At 43.0% G+C, this 24,426-nt stretch overlaps 1 protein-coding gene across 1 annotated transcript in view; it reads left to right on the top strand.

Moving 5' to 3' along the window:
- Positions 1 to 24,204, top strand: part of LOC110531937 (claudin-34-like) — a 41,975-nt gene extending 17,771 nt beyond the window's left edge. Inside the window, exon 2 of the mRNA XM_021615461.2 lies at positions 22,243 to 24,204. Coding sequence (XP_021471136.2) covers positions 22,373 to 23,113 — 741 coding nt within the window. The 5' untranslated portion in view covers positions 22,243 to 22,372 and the 3' untranslated portion in view covers positions 23,114 to 24,204. The remainder of the gene's footprint in view (positions 1 to 22,242) is intronic.
- The last annotated feature ends 222 nt before the right edge of the window (positions 24,205 to 24,426 follow it).

The raw sequence follows: 24,426 nt of genomic DNA on the forward strand, positions 1-24,426 counted from the left end.
CGTCGCCCCACGGACCTCCCGGTCGCGGCCTGTTACGACAGAGCCTGGGCGCGAACCCAGGGACTCTGATGGCACAGCTGGCTGTGCCACCCGGCAGGCCATATTTTATTGCTATTTCTGACTTTCATGATGCCTCTGCTTGTTTGGAAAATGTTTGTAATGCTTTTGTATGCGGGGCACTGTCCTCAGATAATCGCATGGTATGCTTTCGCCGTAAAGCCTTTTTGAAATATGACAAAGCGGCTGGATTAATAAGAAGTTCAGCTTTTAAACGATGTAAGACACTTGTATTTTCATGAATGTTGAATATTACGAATTTGTATTTTGAATTTGCCACGCTCCAATTTCACCGGATGTTATCGAATTTGATCCCGTTTTAACGGGATTTCCACACTAAGAGGTTATTAAGGAATCTTTAATCCACACATAAACGGTAGGTTTCATCCTCTTTCTTCACTAATACCATAGGCATTGACACTTGGACTATGGGATTTCTCAATCACATCCTGTTTTAGTAGCTTGCCACATTCTGCTAGCAAGATGACCTGCCCAGCTGGGGAGGTGTGGTGTCACCTGTTTTTGATGCGGTGTTCCACCAATGTTGTTTTACTCACGTGAATGGGGAATGAAAATGTCACTATAGTCAGAAGACTGTCACTATATTCAGTTAGTAGACTTTCACTATACTCAACAGACTGTCACTATACTCAGTGGGGTACTAAGAGGGGAACTGAGGGGACTTGAGGTTCTGAGTGGGACAGGGGCCTAGAAGAATTAGGGGGCCTAGGAGGACTAGGAGCACTGGGGGGCGAGAACGCAAGCTGAAATAGACTGTCTGAAATGATCTGGAATAGAGGTACCTGAGCCTGTGTCAAGTAAGGCATTAACTGCTGTTACTTCCATTATCACATGAATCAACGCACTGCATGGGGTTTTTCTTGTTGTCATCAGGAGAGGATTGGACCTATTGTGCTAAAAGAGCTCCCAAATGTCAGCTACTGTCCGTTTCCTGATACTGTGCATTACAGTCCTGCTGTCCAAGTGCAGTCTGTGTGATGGGGAAGAGTAGCGTGAGCTTTGAGACTCCTGATTGTAAGAGCACCTGGAGGGACTTGGCGAGTGCTTACCCAGTCGTGGGTAAGGTGAGGAGGCACACCCTCTGTGTGGTGAGTCACCATAAGTAATTTACATGTAAATGGACCCATGAGCACCAACACTTGAAGTTCATAGACTAGGAGCACGTCAAATGAAAGTCTATATTTTGGGGAAATTAAAGCATAAAACCATTTTTCAACTATTTTCCATCTAAAACATTTGGTGTAAGTAATGGCTTTGATTTTTGGTCAAATAGATGAAAAGCTGTTTAAAAAAAACATCTACCTGAAAAAAAAGTCTTAAAACGTATTTCACTCTTAGAAGAAAGTCCCTGTGGAAAGCGTACAACATGGAACCCGGCGGGGTTCTACTTGGAGCAAAATGGGCTCTACCTTGAACCAAAAATGGTTCTTCAAAGGGTTCTCCTAATAAATCGAATCAAATCAAATGTTATTGGTTAGCAGATGTTATTGCGAGTGCAGGGAAATGCTTGTGCTTCTAGTTCCAACAGTTCAGAAATATCTAACAATTCCACAGCAACTACCTAATACACACAAATCTAAGTAAAGTAATGGAATAAGAATATATACATATTTTAAATTTTTATATTTCACCTCTATTTAACCAGGTAGGTAGGAACAAGTTCTCATTTACAACTGCGACCTGGCCAAGATAAAGCAAAGCAGTGCGACAAAAACAACACAGTGTTACACATGGGATAAACAATCGTACAGTCAATAACACAATAGAAAAATCTGTATACAGTGTGTGCAAATGAAGTAAGGAGGTAGGCAATAAATAGGCCAATAGTGGCGAGATAATTGCAATTTACACTGGAGTGATAGATGTGCAAAAGAGCAGAAAAACATTCAACAAATATGGGGATGAGGTAGGTAGGTGGTTGGTTGGAGGGGCTATTTACAGATGGGCTGTGTACAGCTGCAGCGATCGGTAAGCTGCTCTGACAGCTGACGCTTAGAGTTAGTGAGAGAGATATAAGTCTCCAACAGCAGAGAACTGGAAGGAAAGGCGGCCAAAGGAGGTGTTGGCTTTGGGAATGACCAGTGAAATATGCCTGCTGGAGCGTGTGCTACGGGTGGGTGTTGCTATGGTGACCAGTGAGCTGAGATAAGGCGGAGCTTTACCTAGCATAGACTTATAGATGACCTGGAGCCATTGGGTTTGGCGATGAATACGTAGAGAGGACCAGCCAACGAGAGCATACAGGTCTCGGTGGTGGGTAGTATATGGGGCTTTGGTGACAAAACGGATGGCACTGTGATAGACTGCATCTAATTTGCTGAGTAGAGTGTTGGAGGCTATTTTGTAAATGACATCGCAGAAGTCAAGGATCGGTAGGATAGTCAGTTTTACGAGGTTATGTTTGGCGGCATGAGTGAAGGAGGCTTTGTTGTGAAATAGTAAGCCGATTCTAGATGTAACTTTGGATTGGAGATGCTTAATGTCAGTCTGGAAGGAGAGTTTACAGCATAGCCAGACACCAATGTATTTATAGGTGTCCACATATTCTAAGTCGGAACCGTCCAGAGTGGTGATGCTAGTCGGGCGGGCAGCGAACGGTTGAAGAGCATTAATTTAGTTTTACAAGCATTTAAGAGCAGTTGGAGGCCACAGAAGGAGTGTTGTATGGCATTGAAGCTCATTTGGAGGTTTGCCAAAGAAGGGCCAGATGTATACAGAATGGTGTTGCCTGCATAGAGGTGGATTGAAGAATCACCCGCAACAAGAGCGACATCATTGATATATACAGAGAAAAGAGTCGGCCCGAGAATTGAACACTGTGGACCCCCATAGAGACTGCCAGAGGTCCGGACAACAGGCCTTCTGATTTGACACACTGAACTCTATCTTAGAAGTAGTTAGTGAACCAGGCGAGACAGTCATTAGAGAAACCAAGGCTGTTGAGTCTGCCGATAAGAGTACGGTGATTGACAGAGTTGAAAGTCTTGGCCAGTTCAATGAAGACGGCTGCACAGTACTGTCTTTTATCAATGGCAGTTATGATGTTGTTTAAGACCGTGAGCGTGGCTGAGGTGACCAGCTCGGAAACCAGATTTTATAGCGGAGAAGGTTGTGTGGGATTCGAAATGGTCGGTGATCTGTTTGTTCACTTGGCTTTCGAAGCCTTTTGATAAGCAGGGCAGGATGGATATAGGTCTATAACAGTTTGGGTCTAGAGTGTCTCCCCCTTTGAAGAGGTAGATGACAGTGGCCACTTTCCAATTTTTAGAAATCTTTGATGATACGAAAGAGAGGTTGAACAGACTAGAAATAGGGGTTGCAACAATTGAGGTGGATCATTTTAGGAAGAGAGGGTCCAGATTGTCTAGCCCAGCTGATTTGTAGGGATCCAGATTTTGCAGCTGAGAAGCGAGAGGGGGGCAGTTGCTGCGGGGGGTGCAGAGCTGTTGGCCGGGGTTGGGGTAGCCAGGTGGAAAGCATGGCCAGCCATAGAAAAATGCTTATTGAAATTCTCAATTATCGTGGATTTATCAGTGTGACAGTGTTTCCTAGTCTCAGTGCAGTGGGCACCTGGGATGAGGTAATTTTATTCTCCATGGACTTTACTGTGTTCCAAAACATTTTGGAATTAGTGCTGCAGGATGCAAATTTCTGTTTGAAAAGGCTAGCCAATGCTTTCCTAACTGACTGTGTGTATTGGTTCCTGACTTCCCTGAAAAGTATATCCCGGCTCCCGAACCTGGTCACTTCTGGAGAGGAGGAAGGTAATGTGACGGAAAAGTCTGTCACTGGCCGCGGGCAGTGATTGGTACACTGACGCACACACACATTCATCGTGCATCCCTGCTCTGCGTGGGCCGACACCCAAGTTAACTTCTCTATCTTAGTACATACATTTCACACTTACCTTCCGTCAGCAACAGGTTATTGTAAAAGGAATATACAGACATGGGTTCCTTTTTTATTTGAACTTCTTTATGGCTGAAATCCCGCTACCGGGATCGATATGACAACAGCCAGTGAAAGTGCAAGGCGCCAAATTCAAACAACAGAAATCTCATAATTAAAATTCCTCAAACATACAAGTATTTTACACAATTTTTTTAAGATAAACTTGTTGTTAATCCCACCACAGTGTCCGATTTCAAAAAGGCTTTACAGCGAAAGGACACCAAACGATTATGTTTTGTCACTGCCTAGTCACAGAAAAACACAGCCATTTTTCCAGCCAAAGAGAGGAGTCACAAAAAGCAGAAATAGAGATAAAATTAATCATTAGCGTTTGATGATCTTCATCAGATGACACTCATAGGACTTCGTGTTACACAATACATGTATGTTTTGTTCGATAAAGTTCATATTTATATCCAAAAATCTCAGTTTACATCGGCATGTTATGTTCAGTAGTTCCAAAACATCCGGTGATTTTGCAGAGAGCCACATCAATATACATAAATACTCATAATAAACATTGATAAAAGATACAACTGTTATGCATGGAATTTTAGATCCACTGCTCCTTAATGCAACCGCTGTGTCAGATTTCAAAAAAACTTTATGGAAAGAGCACACCATGCCATAATCTGAGTACAGCGCTCAGACAACAAAACAAGCCAGACAGATACACCGCCATGTTGTGGAGTCAACAGAAGTCAGAAATAGCATTATAAATATTAACTTACCTTTGATGATCTTCATCCGAATGCACTCCCAGGAATCCCAGTTCCACAATAAATGCTTGTTTTGTTCAATAAAGTCCATCGTTTATGTCCAAATACCTCCTTTTGTTAGCGCGTTTAGTAAACAAATTCAAACTCACTAAGTCCAGTCGAAAGTTCAGACAAAGTTCAAAACGTTATATTACAGTTCATAGAAACATGTCAAACGATGTATAGAATCAATCTTTAGGATGTTGTTAACATAAATCTTCAATAATGTTCCAAGCGGAGAATTCCTTTGTCTTTAGAATTGCAATGGAACGCAGGTCGCTCTCACGTGAAGGCGTGATCAGCTCATGCACTCTGGCAGACCCCTTACTCAAACAGCTCTCATTCGCACTGTATATTTGATAGGCAATGACTTGAAAAACTACAAACCTCAGATTTCCCACTTCCTGGTTTGATTTTTTCTCAGGTTTTTGCCTGCCATATGAGTTCTGTTATACTCACATACATCTTTCAAACAGTTTTAGAAACGTCTGAGTGTTTTCTATCCTATACTAATAATATGCATATATTAGCAACTGGGCCTGAGTAGCAGGCAGTTTACTCTGGGCACCTTATTCATCCAAGCTACTCAATACAGCCCCCAGCCATAAGAAGTTTTAAGCAACATTTATTACACTTATCAATGTTATGGATGAGCGCGTTGTTTGTTTGGTTCTGTTCCTCTCTCCAGTGCTGTAGCTTCCGGGTATGCTGGATAAGGACCCGAGCAAAGGGAATCGGGCTGACTTTGTAGTGCCTGTCCCAAATGGCTCGATAATGTAAATGGGCATATTGGAAGACACTATGTCAGTAGTGATGTGATTTTGTAAATGGTCTATTTTGTCTTGAAAAAACATGTTGCAGTGAATATAATTAATTATGTTTAGCTGAATGGAAAATGTAGGCTTTGAATAGGTAATTGCTTAATTAATTAGTGTTAATTATGTTCTGATGGGAGGGGCTTCCCTTACAAAAGGAGCCTCTGTTTCAGTTCAAAGGAAAGGCATTTTGGATTGAGCTGTGGATTGGGCAGCATTGTTTTAAGCTGTCCCCATAAGGTATACTTTTGATGGCAGTACTGTTGTTTTCCTTCCAGGAATCACTATGTAAATTAACACTCTTGCACAGAATAACTTTTGCAGCTCGCCATCTTTTTATTTGATAGAGGTTAGGTTTTTCAGTTTAGCCTTCTACGTGACAGGCATGTTTATTTTAGATGGTGAGGAAAGCACTTTTAAAGAACAACCAGGCATCCTATACGGATGGGATCGATTAGAAAGACCTGCTCGCAGAATTGTTTTAGGGAGCATTTAACAGTGATGAGGGGTGGTCGTTAGATCGTGGACCCATAACGGACGCAGGCAATGAGGCGGTGATCGCTGAGATCCTGGTTGAAAACAGCAGAGGTGTATTTTGAGGGAAAGTTGGTCAGGATGATATTTATGAGGGTGCCCATGTTTACGGATTTGGGGTTGTACCTGGTAGGTTCCTTGATAATTTAAGCATATCCCAATTTAGGTCACCTAGCAGTACAAACTCTGACGATAGATGGGGGGCAGTCAATTCATATAAGGTGTCCAGGGCACAGCTGGGAGCTGAGGGGGGTCTATAAGAAGCTGCAACAGTGAGGGACTTATTTCTGGGGAGATGGATCTTTAAAAGTATAAGCTCAAACTGTTTGGGCACAGACCTGGATAGTATGACAGAAATCTGCAGGCTATCTCTACAGTAGATTGCAATTTCGCATCCTTTTATCAGTTTTTGGTGCCCGGATTCAGACGTAGCTAGCACATCAGGGTTGGCAGAGTGTGCTAAAGCAGTGAATAAAGCAAACTTAGGGAGGAGGCTTCTGATGTTAACATGCATGAAACGAAGGCTATTACGGTTGCAAAAGTCAACAATGAGAGCGCCTGGGGACACACAGGGCCTTGGTTAACCTCTACATTCCCAGTGGAACAGAGGAGAAGTATATTTGTACCATATTTGCATTGCTACTAATTAAAACTCCAATTGGTCCCCACTATTCCACCCGTTAAAAGCCCTCCTCATCCCTAGTTGGGTTGTCATCCCAATGCCTGGCAGACCACCCCCAACCACCAGTATCCCATAGCCCTGAAAAGACTGGGATCCATCCTTCGAAAAGAGCACACAGTGCCATTTACAGAACAGAAATAGATCAACCGCCAAATGCATTTCTATCGCCCTCACCTCGATTTGTATTATATATAGCCATCAAAAAATATATATTTATTTTAAAAATCCTGTTTTTTATTTTCCATAATTAGCTATTAATATTTGTAGTAATGTATTCAATTTATGCAAATAATTTTACCTCTCACCAGTCTCGCTATTACCATTACATTATACAAGGATTTATTATCCTATTAGTCCCTAACATCTTTTACTCGCAACAGTTGTGGGATACACACATACACCCTTACACCCACACACTCATACACACTCAACCCTCTTCCCCCCACACAACCACAGGCTCACGTTCTCAACAGTTGCACCATCCCAGAGCCCAACTCAAGAAAGGTCCTGATTTACGACTGCATATACAGTTGCAGCTGTATGAGAAGGCCTGCAAGATTGTGCAAGAAAAATGGGCAGAAATTGAGAGATTTTATTAACCATTGTCATGTCCTAGATCAGGGGTGTCAAACTCAAATACCCAGTGGGCCAAAATGTAAAACCTGAACAAAGTCGCGGGCCAACATTGAACAAATTAACCTTTTAATATGGACCCAAACAAGTTTTGCTTTAACATTGAATATGGAACAAGCATCGCTTATTACCATACAATATATAATTTAATAGTGGAGACATGCAAAATCGAATTTCAAATGAAAAAACACATCAATGGCATTCATTTATTAAATAAATAAAATGTAAATAAAAATTGTATGCCTCTTTTCTATTTGCAGCCTTCTGATTTAAATACCAAAATAAACTTTTTCCACTGGCTAATAATTTTACAAATAAAATGATAATAAATCAATCAACCATTCAAGCCCATGCCTTGTAGCAAGAAAAAGTGCATAAAGAAAACGTTAATTATTGCACACTGGTCTAATCTGATGTGCCCAAGCCAGATACCTGGCATCTCTTCTTGGATGCTAGTTCATCAATGTCTGGGCTCAAGCTCTGAGCTGAAGAAATCCTCAGTATCGAGCGAAGATGTTCATCAGTCAGACGTCTCCTGTGAGTTGTTTTGGTCATCTTCATCGAGGAGAAAAGTTGCTTGCATAGATAAGTGCTGCCGAACATGGAGAGCATCTGAGCAGCTTGGGTGCGGAGCTGAGGCATTGTGTCAGGGATGAACCGTGGAAACTGTGCGGCGCCCACAGCATCATACTTTGACTTCAGCGTGTCGTTGCACTGGAGTTCAATCAGCTCCATTTGGATGTTGGTTGGTGCATTTTCCACATCAACTGCGAAGGGATTACTAAGCAGTTCAAACTTGCATTTCTGGGCATCGAAGCCGGCAAATCGCCGGCTAAACTCAGCGGCGAGAACACTGAGTTTTTCAGCAAACTGTGCGCATGGGAACACGGCGGTAGAGATCTGCACTTTTATGGATTGGCAGCAGGGAAAATGGCAAGGGTTTCCTTGCAGCATCTGATTATCCCACATGCACAGTTTAGTTTTGAAGGCCCTCACTGCAGCGTACATGTCTGTGATGATGCGCCCCCGCCCCTGAAGCTGCAGGTTCAGCGCATCGAGATGGCTCGAGATGTCACTGTCACATCTCTGGGCATACGAGGTCACAAACCTTCATCATGCACTTTTTCATGAACTCTCCCTCATTAAAGGGCCGGGCTGATTTTGCGATCTCTGCTGCCACTATATAACTAGCCTTTACAGCAGCCTCGCTTTGTGATGTGGCTTTTTTAAACATATTCTGTTGTGAAACCAAACTTATTTTCATCTCCTCTACTTTCTGGCTCCTTTGAGTCATGTCCAGGTCCTTGTATTTGTCATGGTGTTTCGTTTCATAGTGTCGTCTAATGTTGTACTCCTTACTTACAGCCACGTTGACTCCACAAACAAGACAAACAGGTTTGTCTTTTACATATGTAAACAGATATTCTGCCTCCCACTTGTCCAGAAAGTTCCTGTTTTCTGCCTTTCTTTTCGCCATTTTTGGGAAGGGTTAGCTCGCTGACAGTTGTAGTGTCTATGTTGCTATGACTACTGTCACAGAGGAGAGAGCGTTTCTGGGTCCTGTCCTGATTGGCGTGCGAAAACAGCAGAGCATTATGGGATTCGTAGTATTAGTGGTGAATGCGCTGTATAATACCTTCAGGTGCGTGTCTAGGGTATAGGGTTGTGGACCGTTCTGTCAATATAGGATCATAAATAAATAAATTAGATAGATCATTTATTTTAAAAATGTAGTTCCCTATGAAAGGACAATAAATACATTAAATGTATAATTTATTTTAAAACACTATTCCACCAGGATAGGACAATAAATAAATAAGATGTATAATTCATTATAAAAAGTATATCCATCATCTGAACAACATTGAAAGCCCTCTCACAGCAATACATTGGTTCTGGAATATGCAACCATTTCCTTTCTCACTCAACGCCACACTTTCCCAAACATAAATAAATACACACCGCACCATCCACATATACTGTGCCCTCTGTTTACTGAGTTTTTATCTTCACCATGTTGAATTAGTGCTTTTATGTTCCAATTAGTTATATGTGAAGATATATAGAAAAGCTATATTTTTTGTTGTATTATTACAATCCATAACTGGGCTAGAATTGTGTTTCATTATTTTCGTCTATAAGAACTTTGTAATTTTTTAAATAGCCATGGAATAGTCTTTGTGTCCCTGAACAACTGGTTATCAATATATAGTTTATCGATGACGAGAGCTACTCATTTCCCTTTTAGAGCTGCAATTTCCTTCGGGAACTGGTCATTCATGCCAATTTTGGTCCCAGCAAGTCTTTTACCCAGGCTTTTAATCATTATTTTATCTTTAAAGGAAGCAAATTTGGTAATGATTTGGCGTTCATACCTCTGTCCTCTCTGTCCGAAGCGGTGTACACGTTCGAGTTGGATTTTGTTGCGTGGAATCTGAAGCGCTGTAAGGAGGAACTCTAACTATTTAAGATTCAGGAACTTCTCCTTCTTACCCTTGGATACCCTTGGATACCTAAGTAGCAGATTCTCTCTCATGGATCTAGTCTGTATGTCAAGTAAGGCTTCTCTCAGAATGGTGTTCTCCTTTTTAAGTTCATTCACTTCGGTTTCAATCTAATTGACTGACCCTTTTAGCTTGTTTGTTTCCTTTTCCAATGTCTCATCTCAAGGCTTGCCTTCAACTCTTTTATATCCTTACTGACTAATTCAAGTATACCCAGTTTGTCATTTATTAATTTTAACAGATCGGTTTTGACCTTTACCATTCCCAGTGGTGATAATATTAAATCGTCTGTGTCTGTAGAAGAGTCACGTTTTCGTTTTGAAATCGGTTTCCCTGTCTTACTCTCCATCATGTTTGGGTGTTGCTTGTTTTCGCAATATTTGTCGATACATTTCTCCAGTCTTAAGATTTGTTTTGTGTTATTATCCAGATTGAAGGTTATCACCCACCATATTTTTTAAATAATTATTTTATTTTATTTTACCTTTATTTAACCAGGTAGGCTAGTTGAGAACAAGTTCTCATTTACAACTGCGACCTGGCCAAGATAAAGCAAAGCAGTACGACACAAACAACAACACAGAGTTACACATGGGATAAACATGGGATAAACAAACATAGAAAAAGTCTATATACAGTGTGTGAAAATGAGGTAGGATAAGGGAGGTATGGCAATAAATAGGCCATAGTGACGAAATAATTACAATATAGCAATTAAACACTGGAGTGATAGATGTGCAGAAGATGAGTGTGCAAGTAGAGATACTGGGGTCAAAGGAGAACAATAAATAACAGTATGGGGATGAGGTAGTTGGATGGGCTATTTACAGATGAGCTATGTACAGGTGCAGTGATCTATGAGCTGCTCTGACAGCTGGTGCTTAAAGCTAGTGAGGGAGATATGAGTCTCTAGCTTCAGTGATTTTTGCAGTGTAGTGCTAATATTTAGTCTAACTTGCCGATATTGAATATTACATTTTTATCTTGAGGTGCTCTATATAACTACGTTCAGTCCACTATTACCTGTCAGAGCATACTGTCCTGTCGTCTGCAAACTTGATGATTGAGTTGGAAGCGTGCATGGCCACGCAGTCATGGGTGAACAGGGAGTACAGGAGGGGACTGAGCACACACCCTTGTGGGGCCCCAGTGTTGAGGATCAGCGAAGTGGAGATGTTATTTCCTACATTCTCCACCTGTGGGCGGCCCGTCAGGAAGTCCAGGACCCAATTGCACAGGGCGGAGTTGAGACCCAGGGCCTCAAGCTTAATGATGAGCTTGGAGGGTACTATGGTGTTGAATGCTGAGCTGTAGTCAATGAACAGCCTTCTTGCATAGGTATTCCTCTTTTCTAGATGGGATAGGGCAGTGTCCGTGTGATGGCGATTGCATCGTCTGTGTACCTATTGTGGCGGTAAGCAGTTTGAAGTGGGTCTGGGTGACGGGTAAGGTGGAGATGATATGATCCTTGACTAGTCTTTCAAAGCACGTCATGATGACAGATATCAGATCGTCATTTAGTTCAGTTACCTTTGCCTTCTTGGTTACAGGAAAAATGGTGGCCATCTTGACGCATGTGAGGACAGCAGACTGAGGATAACACAGTGCCACCGACGCAACCCGCTACCAAGGACTGTGGGCTCTCCTTCTCCGTGGCCGACGTGAGTAAGATATTTAAACGTGTTAACCCATGTGCAGACCATCTGGCTGGTGTGTTTACGGACATATTCAGATTGAATGCGAGGGTTAACACGTTTAAATGTCTTACTCACGTCGGCCACGAATTATGATACACACACCCCCGCTCTTTTTCTTCCCGGAGAGATGTTTATTCCTGTCGGCTAAACGCACAAAGAATCCAGGTGGCTGAACTGACTCCGACAGCATATCCCGAGAGAGTCATGTTTCCGTGAAACAGAGTATGTTACAATCCCTGATGTCTCTCTGGAAAGCAACCCTTGCCCTAGTTTCATCATTCTTCTTATCTAGAGACTGGACATTAGTGAGTAATATACTCAGAAGCGGTGGGTGGTGTGCACGCCTCCAAAGCCTTACCAGAAGACCGCTCCATCTACCTCTTCTCTAGCGGTGTTGTTTTGGGTCAGCCTCTGGAATCAGTTCAAATGCCCTGGGTGGTTCGGACAAAGGATCCGCTGTGGGAAAGTCGTATTCCTGGTCGTCGTACTGGTAAGTTGACGTCGCTCTGATATCCAATAGTTATTCCCGGCTGTATGTAATAACACTTAAGATTTTCTGGGCTAACAATGTAAGAAATAATACATAAAAAAACAAAATACTGCAGTTTCCTACGGACTAGAAGCGGGGCAGCCCTCTCTGTTGGCGTCATGGGGACAGGCGAAGAACCCTTTTAGGATGTAAATAGCACCTTCTTTTCTAAGTGTAGAAATACATCATAACACAAATGACTAACATGTCAATGTAAATTTTACATTGACACGAACCATCAAACAGGCAAAACGTCAATACAGGGCTAATATTGAATCATACTACACCTGCTTCGTATTATGTGGCAGGGCTTGCAAACTATTACAGGCTACAAAGGGAAGCACAGCCATGAGCTGCCCAGTGACACAAGCCTACCAGACGAGCTAAATCACTTCTATGCTCTCTTCGAGGCAAGCTACACTGAGGCATGCATGAGAGCCTCAGCTGTTCCGGACGACTGTGGATTATTGAATGAAGCGCTCCAAATAAACATACTTTTTGGGGATATAAAGAAGGACTTTATCGAACAAAATTACCATTTGTTATGTAACAGGGACACTTGTGATTTCAAACAGATAAAGATCTTCAAAGGTAAGGGATTTATTTTATCGCTATTTCTGACTTTCGCGATGCATCTGCTTGGTTGGAAAATGTTTTTGTATGCGGGGTGCTGTCCTCAAAATCAAATCAAATCAAATTGTATTTGTCACATACACATGGTTAGCAGATGTTAAAGCGAGTGTAGCGAAATGCTTGTGCTTCTAGTTCCGACAATGCAGTAATAACCAACAAGTAATCTAACTAACAATTCCAAAACTACTGTCTTGTACACAGTGTAAGGGGATAAAGAATATGTACATAAGGATATATGAATGAGTGATGGTACAGAGCAGCATAGGCAAGATACAGTAGATGGTATCGAGTACAGTATATACATATGAGATGAGTATGTAAACAAAGTGGCATAGTTAAAGTGGCTAGTGATACATACATACATACATACATGTATTACATAAGGATACAGTCGATGATATAGAGTACAGTATATACGTATGCATATGAGATGAATAATGTAGGGTAAGTAAAATTATATAAGGTAGCATTGTTTAAAGTGGCTAGTGATATATTTACATCATTTCCCATCAATTCCCATTATTAAAGTGGCTGGAGTTGAGTCAGTGTCAGTGTGTTGGCAGCAGCCACTCAATGTTAGTGGTGGCTGTTTAACAGTCTGATGGCCTTGAGATAGAAGCTGTTTTTCAGTCTCTCGGTCCCAGCTTTGATGCACCTGTACTGACCTCGCCTTCTGGATGATAGCGGGGTGAACAGGCAGTGGCTCGGGTGGTTGATGTCCTTGATGATCTTTATGGCCTTCCTGTGACATCGGGTGGTGTAGGTGTCCTGGAGGGCAGGTAGTTTGCCCCCGGTGATGCGTTGTGCAGACCTCACCACCCTCTGGAGAGCCTTACGGTTGAGGGCGGAGCAGTTGCCGTACCAGGCGGTGATACAGCCCGACAGGATGCTCTCGATTGTGCATCTGTAGAAGTTTGTGAGTGCTTTTGGTGACAAGCCAAATTTCTTCAGCCTCCTGAGGTTGAAGAGGCGCTGCTGCGCCTTCTTCACAATGCTGTCTGTGTGAGTGGACCAATTCAGTTTGTCTGTGATGTGTATGCCGAGGAACTTAAAACTTGCTACCCTCTCCACTACTGTTCCATCGATGTGGATAGGGGGGTGTTCCCTCTGCTGTTTCCTGAAGTCCACAATCATCTCCTTAGTTTTGTTGACGTTGAGTGTGAGGTTATTTTCCTGACACCACACTCCGAGGGACCTCACCTCCTCCCTGTAGGCCGTCTCGTCGTTGTTGGTAATCAAGCCTACCACTGTTGTGTCGTCCGCAAACTTGATGATTGAGTTGGAGGCGTGCGTGGCCACGCAGTCGTGGGTGAACAGGGAGTACAGGAGAGGGCTCAGAACGCACCCTTGTGGGGCCCCAGTGTTGAGGATCAGCGGGGAGGAGATGTTGTTGCCTACCCTCACCACCTGGGGGCGGCCCGTCAGGAAGTCCAGTACCCAGTTGCACAGGGCGGGGTCGAGACCCAGGGTCTCGAGCTTGATGACGAGCTTGGAGGGTACTATGGTGTTGAATGCCGAGCTGTAGTCAATGAACAGCATTCTCACATAGGTATAAGTATAGGTATCAGATAATTGCACGGTGTGCTTTCGCCGTAAAGCCTTTTTGAAATCTGACAACGTGGTGGGATTAACAAGAAGCTTCTTTTAAATTATGTATGACACTTGTATTTTCATGAAAGTTTAATATTACGATTTCTGTCATTTTAAATTTGGCGCTCTGCAATTTCATCGGATGTTGTCGAGGTGGGTCACTTGAGGCACGCCTAGCCCACAGGTCAACATACACAAGGCTGCGGGGCCAGACGGATTACCAGGACGTGTGCTACGTGCATCTGCTGACCAACTGGCAGGTGTCGTCACTGACATTTTCAACATGTCCCTGATTGAGTCTGTAATACCAATATGTTTCAAGCAGACCACCATACTCCCTGTGCCCAAGAACACTAAGGCAACCTGCCTAAATGACTACCGACCCGTAGCAATCATGTCCGTAGCCATGAAGTGCTTTGAAAGGGTGGTTAGGGCTCACATCAACACCCTTATCCCAAAAACCCTAGACCCACTCCAATTTGCATACCGCCCAAACAGATCCACAGATGATGCAATCTCTATTGCACTCCACACTGCTCTTTCCCACCTGGACAAAAGGAACACTTATATGAGAATGCTATTAATTGACTACAGCTCAGCGTTCAACACCATAGTACCCTCAAAGCTCATCACTAAGCTAAGGATCCTGGGACTAAACACCTCCCTCTGCAACTGGATCCTGGACTTCCTGACGGGCCGCCCCACAGGTGGTGAGGGCAGGTAGCAACACATCAGCCACGCTGATCCTCAACACTGGAGCTCCCAGGGGTGCGTGCTCAGTCCCCTCCTGTACTCCCTGTTCACCCAGGACTGCCTGGCCAGGCACGACTCCATTACCATCATTAAGTTTGCAGACCACACAACAGTGGTAGGCCTGATCACAGACAACGATGGGACAGTCTATAGGGAGGAGGTCAGAGACCTTGCTGGGAGGTGCCAGAATAACAACCTATCCCTCAACGTAACCAAGACTAAGGAGATGATTGTGGACTACAGGAAAAGGAGGACTGAGCACGCCCCCATTCTCATCGACAGGGCTGGGGTGGAGCAGGTTGAGAGCTTCAAGTTCCTTGGTGTCTACATCACCAACCTTCTAGAATGGGCCAAACACACCTACACAGTCTTGAAGAGGACACGACAAAGCCTATTCCTCCTCAGGAAGATTTGGCATGGGTCCTGAGATCCTCAAAAGGTTCTATGGCACAGTACATCACTGGGGCTAAGCTGCCTGCCATCCAGGACCTCTATACCAGGCGGTGTCAGGAAGGCCTTAAAAATGTTCAAAGACCCCAGCCATAGACTGTTCTCTCTACTACCGCATGGCAAGCGGTACCGGAGTGCCAAGTCTAGGACAAAAAGGCTTCTCAACAGTTTTTACCCCCAAGCCATAAGACTCCTGAACAGGTAATCAAATGGCAACCTGGACTATTTGCATTGTGTGCCCCCCCCAACCCCTCTTTTACGCTGCTGCTACTCTCTGTTTATCATATATGCATAGTCACTTTAACCATATCTACATATACATACTACCTCAATTGCCCCGACCAACCAGTGCTCCCACACATTGGCTATCAGGGCTATCTGCATTGTGTCCCGCCACCCACCAACCCCTCTTTTACACTACTGCTACTCTCTGTTCATCATAATGCATAGTCACTTTAACCATATCTACATATATTGTACATACTACCTCAATCGGCCTGATTAACCGGTATCTGTTTGTAGCCTCTCTACTGTATATAGCCTCGCTACTGTTTTTCACTGTCTTTTTTACTGTTTTTATTTCTTTACTTACGTATTGTTCACCTAATACCTTTTTTGCACTATTGGTTAGAGCTTGTAAGTAAGCACCTGTTGTATTCGGAGCACGTGAGAAATAAACTTTGATTTTATACACAATTTTTTACAAAAGTTCACTAAGGGATGGTAACAGGCTGATTGGTCAGCTATTTGAGCCAGTAAAGGGGGCTTTACTATTCTTGGGTAGCGGAATGACTTTAGCTTCCCTCCAGGCCTGAGGGTATACACTTAGATTGAAGATCTGGCAAATGGGAGTGGCAATATCGTCCGTTATTATCCTCAGTAATTTTCCATCCAAGTTGTCAGACCCTGGTGGCTTGTCATTGTTGATAGACAACAATACTTTTTTCATCTCTTCCACACTCACATGATGGAATTCAAAAATACTAATTCTTGTCTTTCAGAGTTTGTTGCTGGCCTGTCATGCCTAAATTTGCTAATCTTGCCAATGAAATCTGTTTTGCCTGATGACATCTGTCTGCCTAGCCTGATGACATCATGTAACTGATGACATCTATCTGCCCATTGACATCTATGTGCCTGACCTGAAGAAATCGATCTGCCTGATCACGTCTATCTGTCTGAAGACAGGACATTTTTCCACGAGACTAGTATTACTAGAGCATGTTGGTTATGCAATTATTACCCCAGAATGTCCATTATCACAGAGGACCATTCAGACTGGATTTGTTTTTTCCAAAGTGCCCCCTGTAATTGCTCCTGAGTGTCGCAGTGGGCTAAGGCACTGTATCTCAGTGCTTTAGGCGTCACTACAGACCCTGGTTTGAATCCAGACTGTATCACAATTGCCCGTGATTGGCCGGTTGTTGCACAATTGGCCCAGCATTGTCCGGGTTTAGCCGGGGTAGGCCGTCATTGTAAATAAGAATTTGTTCTAACTGACTTGCCTAGTTAAATAAAGGTAAAATGTTTGATTTCTTTAAATAGATTGACCATTATGACGATGCCTTTATTCTCGGCATGAAGATATTGCAATATCTCCAGTTGATAACACGCTACACTCAAATTTGCTTCCCAAGTTTCTAAACCATACCAAACCATTTTTGGTTTAATGTCCAATTATATTTTTATTGAGCAAGTGTGATCATAATCATTATTTTAGTGATCTGCAGTAGATGTCCTAAATGCCCCTGAGCCTGCAGATGTGCGCTAAACAGTGCACTTGCACTTGATGTGTTTTGAGGCTATGGATGAGTGAACTTCTCATTTCCAAAAATGTAGCTCAGCTGGAATACTGCTTTGCGATCTATTAAGATTATGGGTTGCATTAAATAGGCACTTTTTTTTTACTAACACATCTGGCAATGTTCATATCTTTGGCAAAAAATGTGCAGTATAAGCAGAAGCATTCACTGTGAAAGTTGATACATGTAGGCCCTTCATATATAGGCTAAGCCCAGCACTTTTTTAAAGCATTAATTTATGAAGTCAGTTATTGTTTTTTTTGCTCAAATTTGAGCAGCACCTGTCAAATTCTTACATTTCTCTCAAAACACAGGGATGTCGAATTGCGGTGGACTAGTATTATCAGAGGATCTTAGTGGATTTTAGTGGAAAAACAGAAGGTTATTCTGGCTGGAATTATTAATCTACTGCTATGCAAAAATGAATGACATGGTAGATTCAGATGGGACTTAAATGTATGTTTGTGCACATAATTGCACAGCCCTATCTCCCCCAGTAAAACGAATCCCATGGAGATAGAATTCCTCACAATCAAATGTCGACCGCATTATCTACCAAGGGAATTCTCTTCGTTTATAATCACAGCCGTATATATTCCCCCCCAAGCAGACACATCGATGGCTCTGAACAAACTTTATTTGACTCTTTGCAAACTGGAATCCATATATCCTGAGGCTGCATTCATTGTAGCTGGGGATTTTAACAAGGCTAATCTGAAAACAAGACTCCCTAAATTGTATCAGCATATCGATTGCGCAACCAGGGCTGGAAAAACCTTGGATCATTGCTATTCTAACTTCCGCGACGCATATAAGGCCCTGCCCCGCTCTCCTTTAGGAAAAGCTGACCACGACTCCATTTTGTTGATCCCTGCCTACAAACAGAAACTAAAACAAGAAGCTCCCGCGCTGAGGTTTGTTCAACGCTGGTCCGACCAATCTGATTCCACACTCCAAGACTGCTTCCATCACGTGGACTGGGATATGTTTCGTATTGCCTCAAACAACAACATTGACGAAACGCTGATTCGGTGAGCGAGTTCATTAGAACGTGCGTTGAAGATGTTGTTCCCATAGCAACGATTAAAACATTCCCAAACCAGAAACCGTGGATTGATGGCAGCATTCGCGTGAAACTGAAAGCTCGAACCATTGCTTTTAATCAGGGCAAGGTGACTGGGAACATGACCGAATACAAACAGTGTAGCTATTCCCTCCGCAAGGCAATCAAACAAGCTAAGCGTCAGTATAGAGACAAAGTAGAATCTCAATTCAACGGCTCAGACACAAGAGGTATGTTGCAGGGTCTACAGTCAATCACGGATTACAAAAAGAGAACCAGCCCAGTCACGGACCAGGATGTCTTGCTCCCAGGCAGACTAACTTTTTTGCCCGCTTTGAGGACAATGGTGTCACTGACACGGCCCGCAACCAAAACATGCGGACTCTCCTTTACTGTAGCCGACGTGAGGAAAACATTTAAACGTGTTAACCCTCGCAAGGCTGCAGGCCCAGACGGAATCCCCAGCCGCACCCTCCGAGCATGCGCAGACCAGCTGGCTGGTGTGTTTGTGGACATATTCAATCGATCCCTATCCCAGTCTGTTGTTCCCACATGCTTCAATAGGGCCACCATTGTTCCTGTTCCCAAGAAAGCTAAGGTAACTGAGCTAAACGACTACCGCCCTGTAGCACTCACTTCCGTCATCATGAAGTGCTTTGAGAGACTCGTCAAGGACCATATCACCTCCACCCTACCTGACACCCTAGACCCACTCCAATTTGCTTACCGCCCAAATAGGTCCACAGACGATGCAATCTCAACCACACTGCACACTGCCCTAACCCATCTGGACAAGAGGAATACCTATGTGAGAATGCTGTTCATCGACTACAGCTCGGCATTTAACACCATAGTGCCCTCCAAGCTCGTCATCAAGATCGAGACCCTGGGTCTCGACCCCGCCCTGTGCAACTGGGTCCTGGACTTCCTGACGGGCCGCCCCCAGGTGGTGAGGGTAGGCAACAACATCTCCACCCGGCTGATCCTCAACACTGGGGCCCCACAAGGGTGCGTTCTGAGCCCTCTCCTGTACTCCCTGTTCACCCACGACTGCGTGGCCACGCACGCCTCCAACTCAATCATCAAGTTTGCGGACGACACAACAGTGGTAGGCTTGATTACCAACAATGACGAGACGGCCTACAGGGAGGAGGTGAGGGCCCTCGGAGTGTGGTGTCAGGAAAATAACCTCACACTCAACGTCAACAAAACTAAGGAGATTGTGGACTTCAGGAAACAGCAGAGGGAACACCCCCCCCCCCCTATCCACATCGATGGAACAGTAGTGGAGAGGGTAGTAGGTTTTAAGTTCCTCGGCGTACACATCACAGACAAACTGAATTGGTCCACCCACACAGACCGCATCGTGAAGAAGGCGCAGCAGCGCCTCTTCAACCTCAGGAGGCTGAAGAAATTTGGCTTGTCATCAAAAGCACTCACAAACTTCTACAGATGCACAATCGAGAGCATCCTGTCGGGCTGTATCACCGCCTGGTACGGCAACTGCTCCGTCCACAACGGCAAGGCTCTCCAGAGGGTAGTGAGGTCTGCACAACGCATTACCGGGGGCAAACTACCTGCCCTCCAGGACACTTACACCACCCGATGTCACAGGAAGGCCATAAAGATCATCAAGGACAACAACCACCCGAGCCACTGCCTGTTCACCCCGCTATCATCCAGAAGGCGAGGTCAGTACAGGTGCATCAAAACTGGGACCGAGAGACTGAAAAACAGCTTCTATCTCAAGACCATCAGACTGTTAAACAGCCACCACTAACATTGAGTGGCTGCTGCCAACACACTGACTCAACTCCAGCCACTTTAATAATGGGAATTGATGGGAAATGATGTAAAATATATCACTAGCCACTTTAAACAATGCTACCTAATATAATGTTTACATACCCTACATTATTCATCTCATATGTATATACTGTACTCAATACCATCTACTGTATCTTGCCTATGCCGCTCTGTACCATCACTCATTCATATATCTTTATGTACATATTCTTTATCCCCTTACACTTGTGTCTATAAGGTAGTAGTTTTGGAATTGTTAGCTAGATTACGTGTTGGTTATTACTGCATTGTCAGAACTAGAAGCACAAGCATTTCGCTACACTCGCATTAACATCTGCTAACCATGTGTATGTGACAAATAAAATTTGATTTGATTTAGGACTTTTCGTGTGTTACATGAATAATCAGCAGTAGTCTCTTGATAACTTGTGCTAACAATGTTCCCTAAATACAACTTCAATCACAAAAATGATATTCCATGTCGAGTGCAGAAGCTAACAGCTAACAGCTAACAGCTAACAGCTAACAGCTAACATTTCCTGTCTTAATCCATTAGCTCTTTCTCTCCACTAGGTGGCAGTATTTACCCTTACAAATCTACTATTCCCGATAGAAATAACACCATTCTTCATACATTGTAATGTATAAATTGATAAGAGGTAAATGAGTCATCCGTTTGGAAAAAGGAATTGTAAATACAAATATAGCAATTGTTTTAGATTATCTTTCCTTATGATTACTGAAGACGAATGTCAAACCAGTCATGTGGAAGGAAACTGAAAATCATATCTATATGACATATATTGCCTCCACAGTGAAGTACAGTAGGCTATAAATGGCGGGGATTACATCTGATGACCCTAGCTATAGGCTTCTCTAGTGATGAACCCACCGAGTTGATGTATGCTCTCTAGAATGTTTTAATTATATGCCCAGGCTTTCTGTAGTTTAAAAAAATAATTTGTATAATGTTAAATATTAGCCACCATCAGTAATACCCACATTACAATTTTAACTGTCATTCTCGTGTTAGTTTCCTTCAATTTGTTGCTTACATTTTGTATCATTCCAATCCATTCCGTTTACCTTTACCTTTACCTTTCTTTCCTCGGTCACAAGTTGTTCCTGAGGGTTGCTAGCAATAGTGAATCATATTAGGCTAAAGTTGTGTAATAATTTGATACATGTAGCCTATTTGAATCATTATGGAACTCAGACCACACTTAGCTGTTTGGATTCTGGCACACAGTTCATGACGAATGGACCGTTGTCATACATTTCCGTGATTAGTGAGGATAAGGGTAGATTTATTGGACTATTGTGTTCAACCCCTATTGTACACTTTTTTTCACCTTCAAATATTTAATAGATTGAACTTCAATAACTTTCAGGATGAATCACACCACTCTATTTTTTTTTTCATCAATATATTTTGTGCATAAAGGCTTAGAAATATAAATCTATAAATCTGTTTAGGGTTTGTAAATACTTTCCTAACCCTAAATAATCTACAATCTATTCTACCAGTTAGTGTGGAAACTAAGACCAATATGCATATATTTACAATAGATTGCTTTCTTTCTTTGATTCCTTTGATATTCAAAACCAGTTCTGTCGATATATTCTAGTGTGTCTGTAGACAAAATTATGATTAAAGGTACAGCATATTTAAAGGGATGGCTTAAGATAAATGTACTGAACCTATTGAATGAAAACTTCACAAGAAAATATGTTGGCCAGCAAATAGGAGGGTTTTCAGAAGTTGAATGAAATGTATTCATTGTGTGCAAGGGAGCACCACCTGCAGAGCGTGTTATGCGCCTGCATAAGGTAAGTCTGAATACCAACTACTGAGAAGTGTGTGTGTGTGTAGGACACATTTCCTAAGTCTGAATCGGCCCCTTTGGTGATATACTGTGAAATGCTGTACACTGCATGTGGATCTAATATGTTTCTCTCATCAGGTTTCATGGGACCAGAGAAGCTGCAGAACTCTGCAGTGGTATTTGAGTTGACCGGCTGTGCGCAGGAGGACTGAGTCCGGAGTCCATCTTAAACCCAGATCATTGACGTAACCAACCCTCTGACAGGGTCATGGTGTACCTGGCCCACACGGTTCACTGGCAGTTCCTGGGCCTAGTGATTGGCTGTGTAGGCTGGATCCTGACCATGGCCACCGCGGGCCACAACGAGTGGAGGCTGTGGTACGTAGAGGACGTCTCCGTGGTAACCTCTGGCGTGGCCTGGGTGGGCGTGTGGCGGGCGTGTTTCTATAGCCACACTCTACCCGACTCAGAGTTCTGCCAGCCAATCAGCATTGCCGACCTGTTTGTTCCCGTGGAGATCTCCGTGGCACAGGTGGTCATCATGGTAGCAGTGATAACTGGACTCTTGGGAAACATCCTTGGTGCGTACGCAGTGAGGAACATCTATTTTGGTCAGAAGACTCATGACTTTATCAGACTGACGTTCTCAGGGGCCGGGGGGCTGTACGTCCTGACAGGGGTCAGCTTTCTGGTCCCTCTAGTCTGGAACGTGAAATCTGTCCTGACTAATCAGACTGTAGCATTCCCCCCAGAGTTCCACCTCCCTCCTGCCCCCCTCAGACAGGAAGTGGGCGGAGCTATCTGGATGGGGGTCGGTGCTTCGATCTTCCTTATCTTTGGCGGTCTCCTATTCCTCTGCTACAGGTATGTTATCAGGGCTAAGCCAGTCAGTGGAGAGAACGACAAGGACCCTCTACATGGGCCACCGATAAGACTAAAGTCTATATTAGAGAATGGAGACAAGGAGACCAGAGACAACCCTGCCTTCCAGGCTGATGAAGACTTTTAGGGCAGAGGGCAGACAAACAGGCACTTGTAAACTCCCTGTTGTGGATTTAAAAGCATAGAATTGTTTTAAGCATTGGCTGGAGAGTTTCTGCCATTGTTTAATACATGCAAGAAAGTGTGGAAGTACACACTTTGGGAGAAGGGTGGGGAATCTGAATTCAACCATAAAACACTGGAAAACAGAACCATAGAACCCCTTCTCTCTGTGAAATTATCAGTTTAGCATGATTGAAGTTTAGAGTACAGCTTTGACAAGTGCATAGACGCAGTGATCTATATTTTGGTCTCTGATAAATGTGACTAATGAAAACTGCAATTGTTTTGATTGTATATATTTGCAACCAAATTTATTTGAAATGTTGTAACTGTAATTTTGTAGTGATCATGCTTGAACTGTTGTTCTCGAGGCACCATTGCAAATGAGACCCTAAACTCAATGGATTCCGCAGTTAAACAAAGGCTAATAATAAAATCAAATTAACATGACAAAGTTCATGAAATCCTTGGAATGTCATCATGTGTAAAATAACTTTTTTTGAAATGTAAGTGAAAAGAATGTGGCAGCTGTACTGTAGGGTTACTGCATATAATTTCATAAATAGATTTTTATATTGAAATCACTTCCTGCTATGTTGCTCCTGTTGTTGGACCCCTGCCGTGAATGAAATTAACTTTACAGCACCTCTCAGTGTGGTGCCAAAACTTCATACCCAGCTCTCTGGGGCTGCGTCTCTATTCCCTATGGCACCCTATTCCCAATATAGTGCACAACATTTGACCAGAGCTCTATGTAAAAAGTAGTGCACTATAAAGTGATTAGTGTGGAATTTGAGGCACACAGTGATACTCCTTTATACTGCAGCAGTCAAATTGTAATCTGAGAATGGAATACTGGTTGTGACAAATCTCAGTGGGAGTTAGTTATGTGATTCTTCTTAAAAAATGAGTTAATCCAGAGAAATTAATTTTTTAATTAGATTAGATTTTATTTCTCAGCTGGAGTTTAGGTATTCTGAATTAACTTAGTCCAAGGAGGGCTCTCTCTCTCAATTTCAATTTAATGGGCTTTATTGGCTTGGCTATGTTTACATTGCCAAAGCAAGTTTTCTTTAATTATTTTTAAATGTTTAAATTATTTTTGGGGTATTTCTCTTAGAACTGCATTGTTGGTTAAGGCAGTCAGTCAGCATTTCACTGTAAGGTCTACACCTGTTATATTCGGCGCATGCGCATGTGTCAAATATAATTTGATTTTAAATAGATAATAAACAAAAGTGTAATAAACAAAACAAAATTAACAGTAACCATTACTCT

This window comes from Oncorhynchus mykiss, chromosome 1 (assembly GCF_013265735.2).
Source record: "Oncorhynchus mykiss isolate Arlee chromosome 1, USDA_OmykA_1.1, whole genome shotgun sequence".
Classification (NCBI taxonomy): domain Eukaryota; kingdom Metazoa; phylum Chordata; class Actinopteri; order Salmoniformes; family Salmonidae; genus Oncorhynchus; species Oncorhynchus mykiss.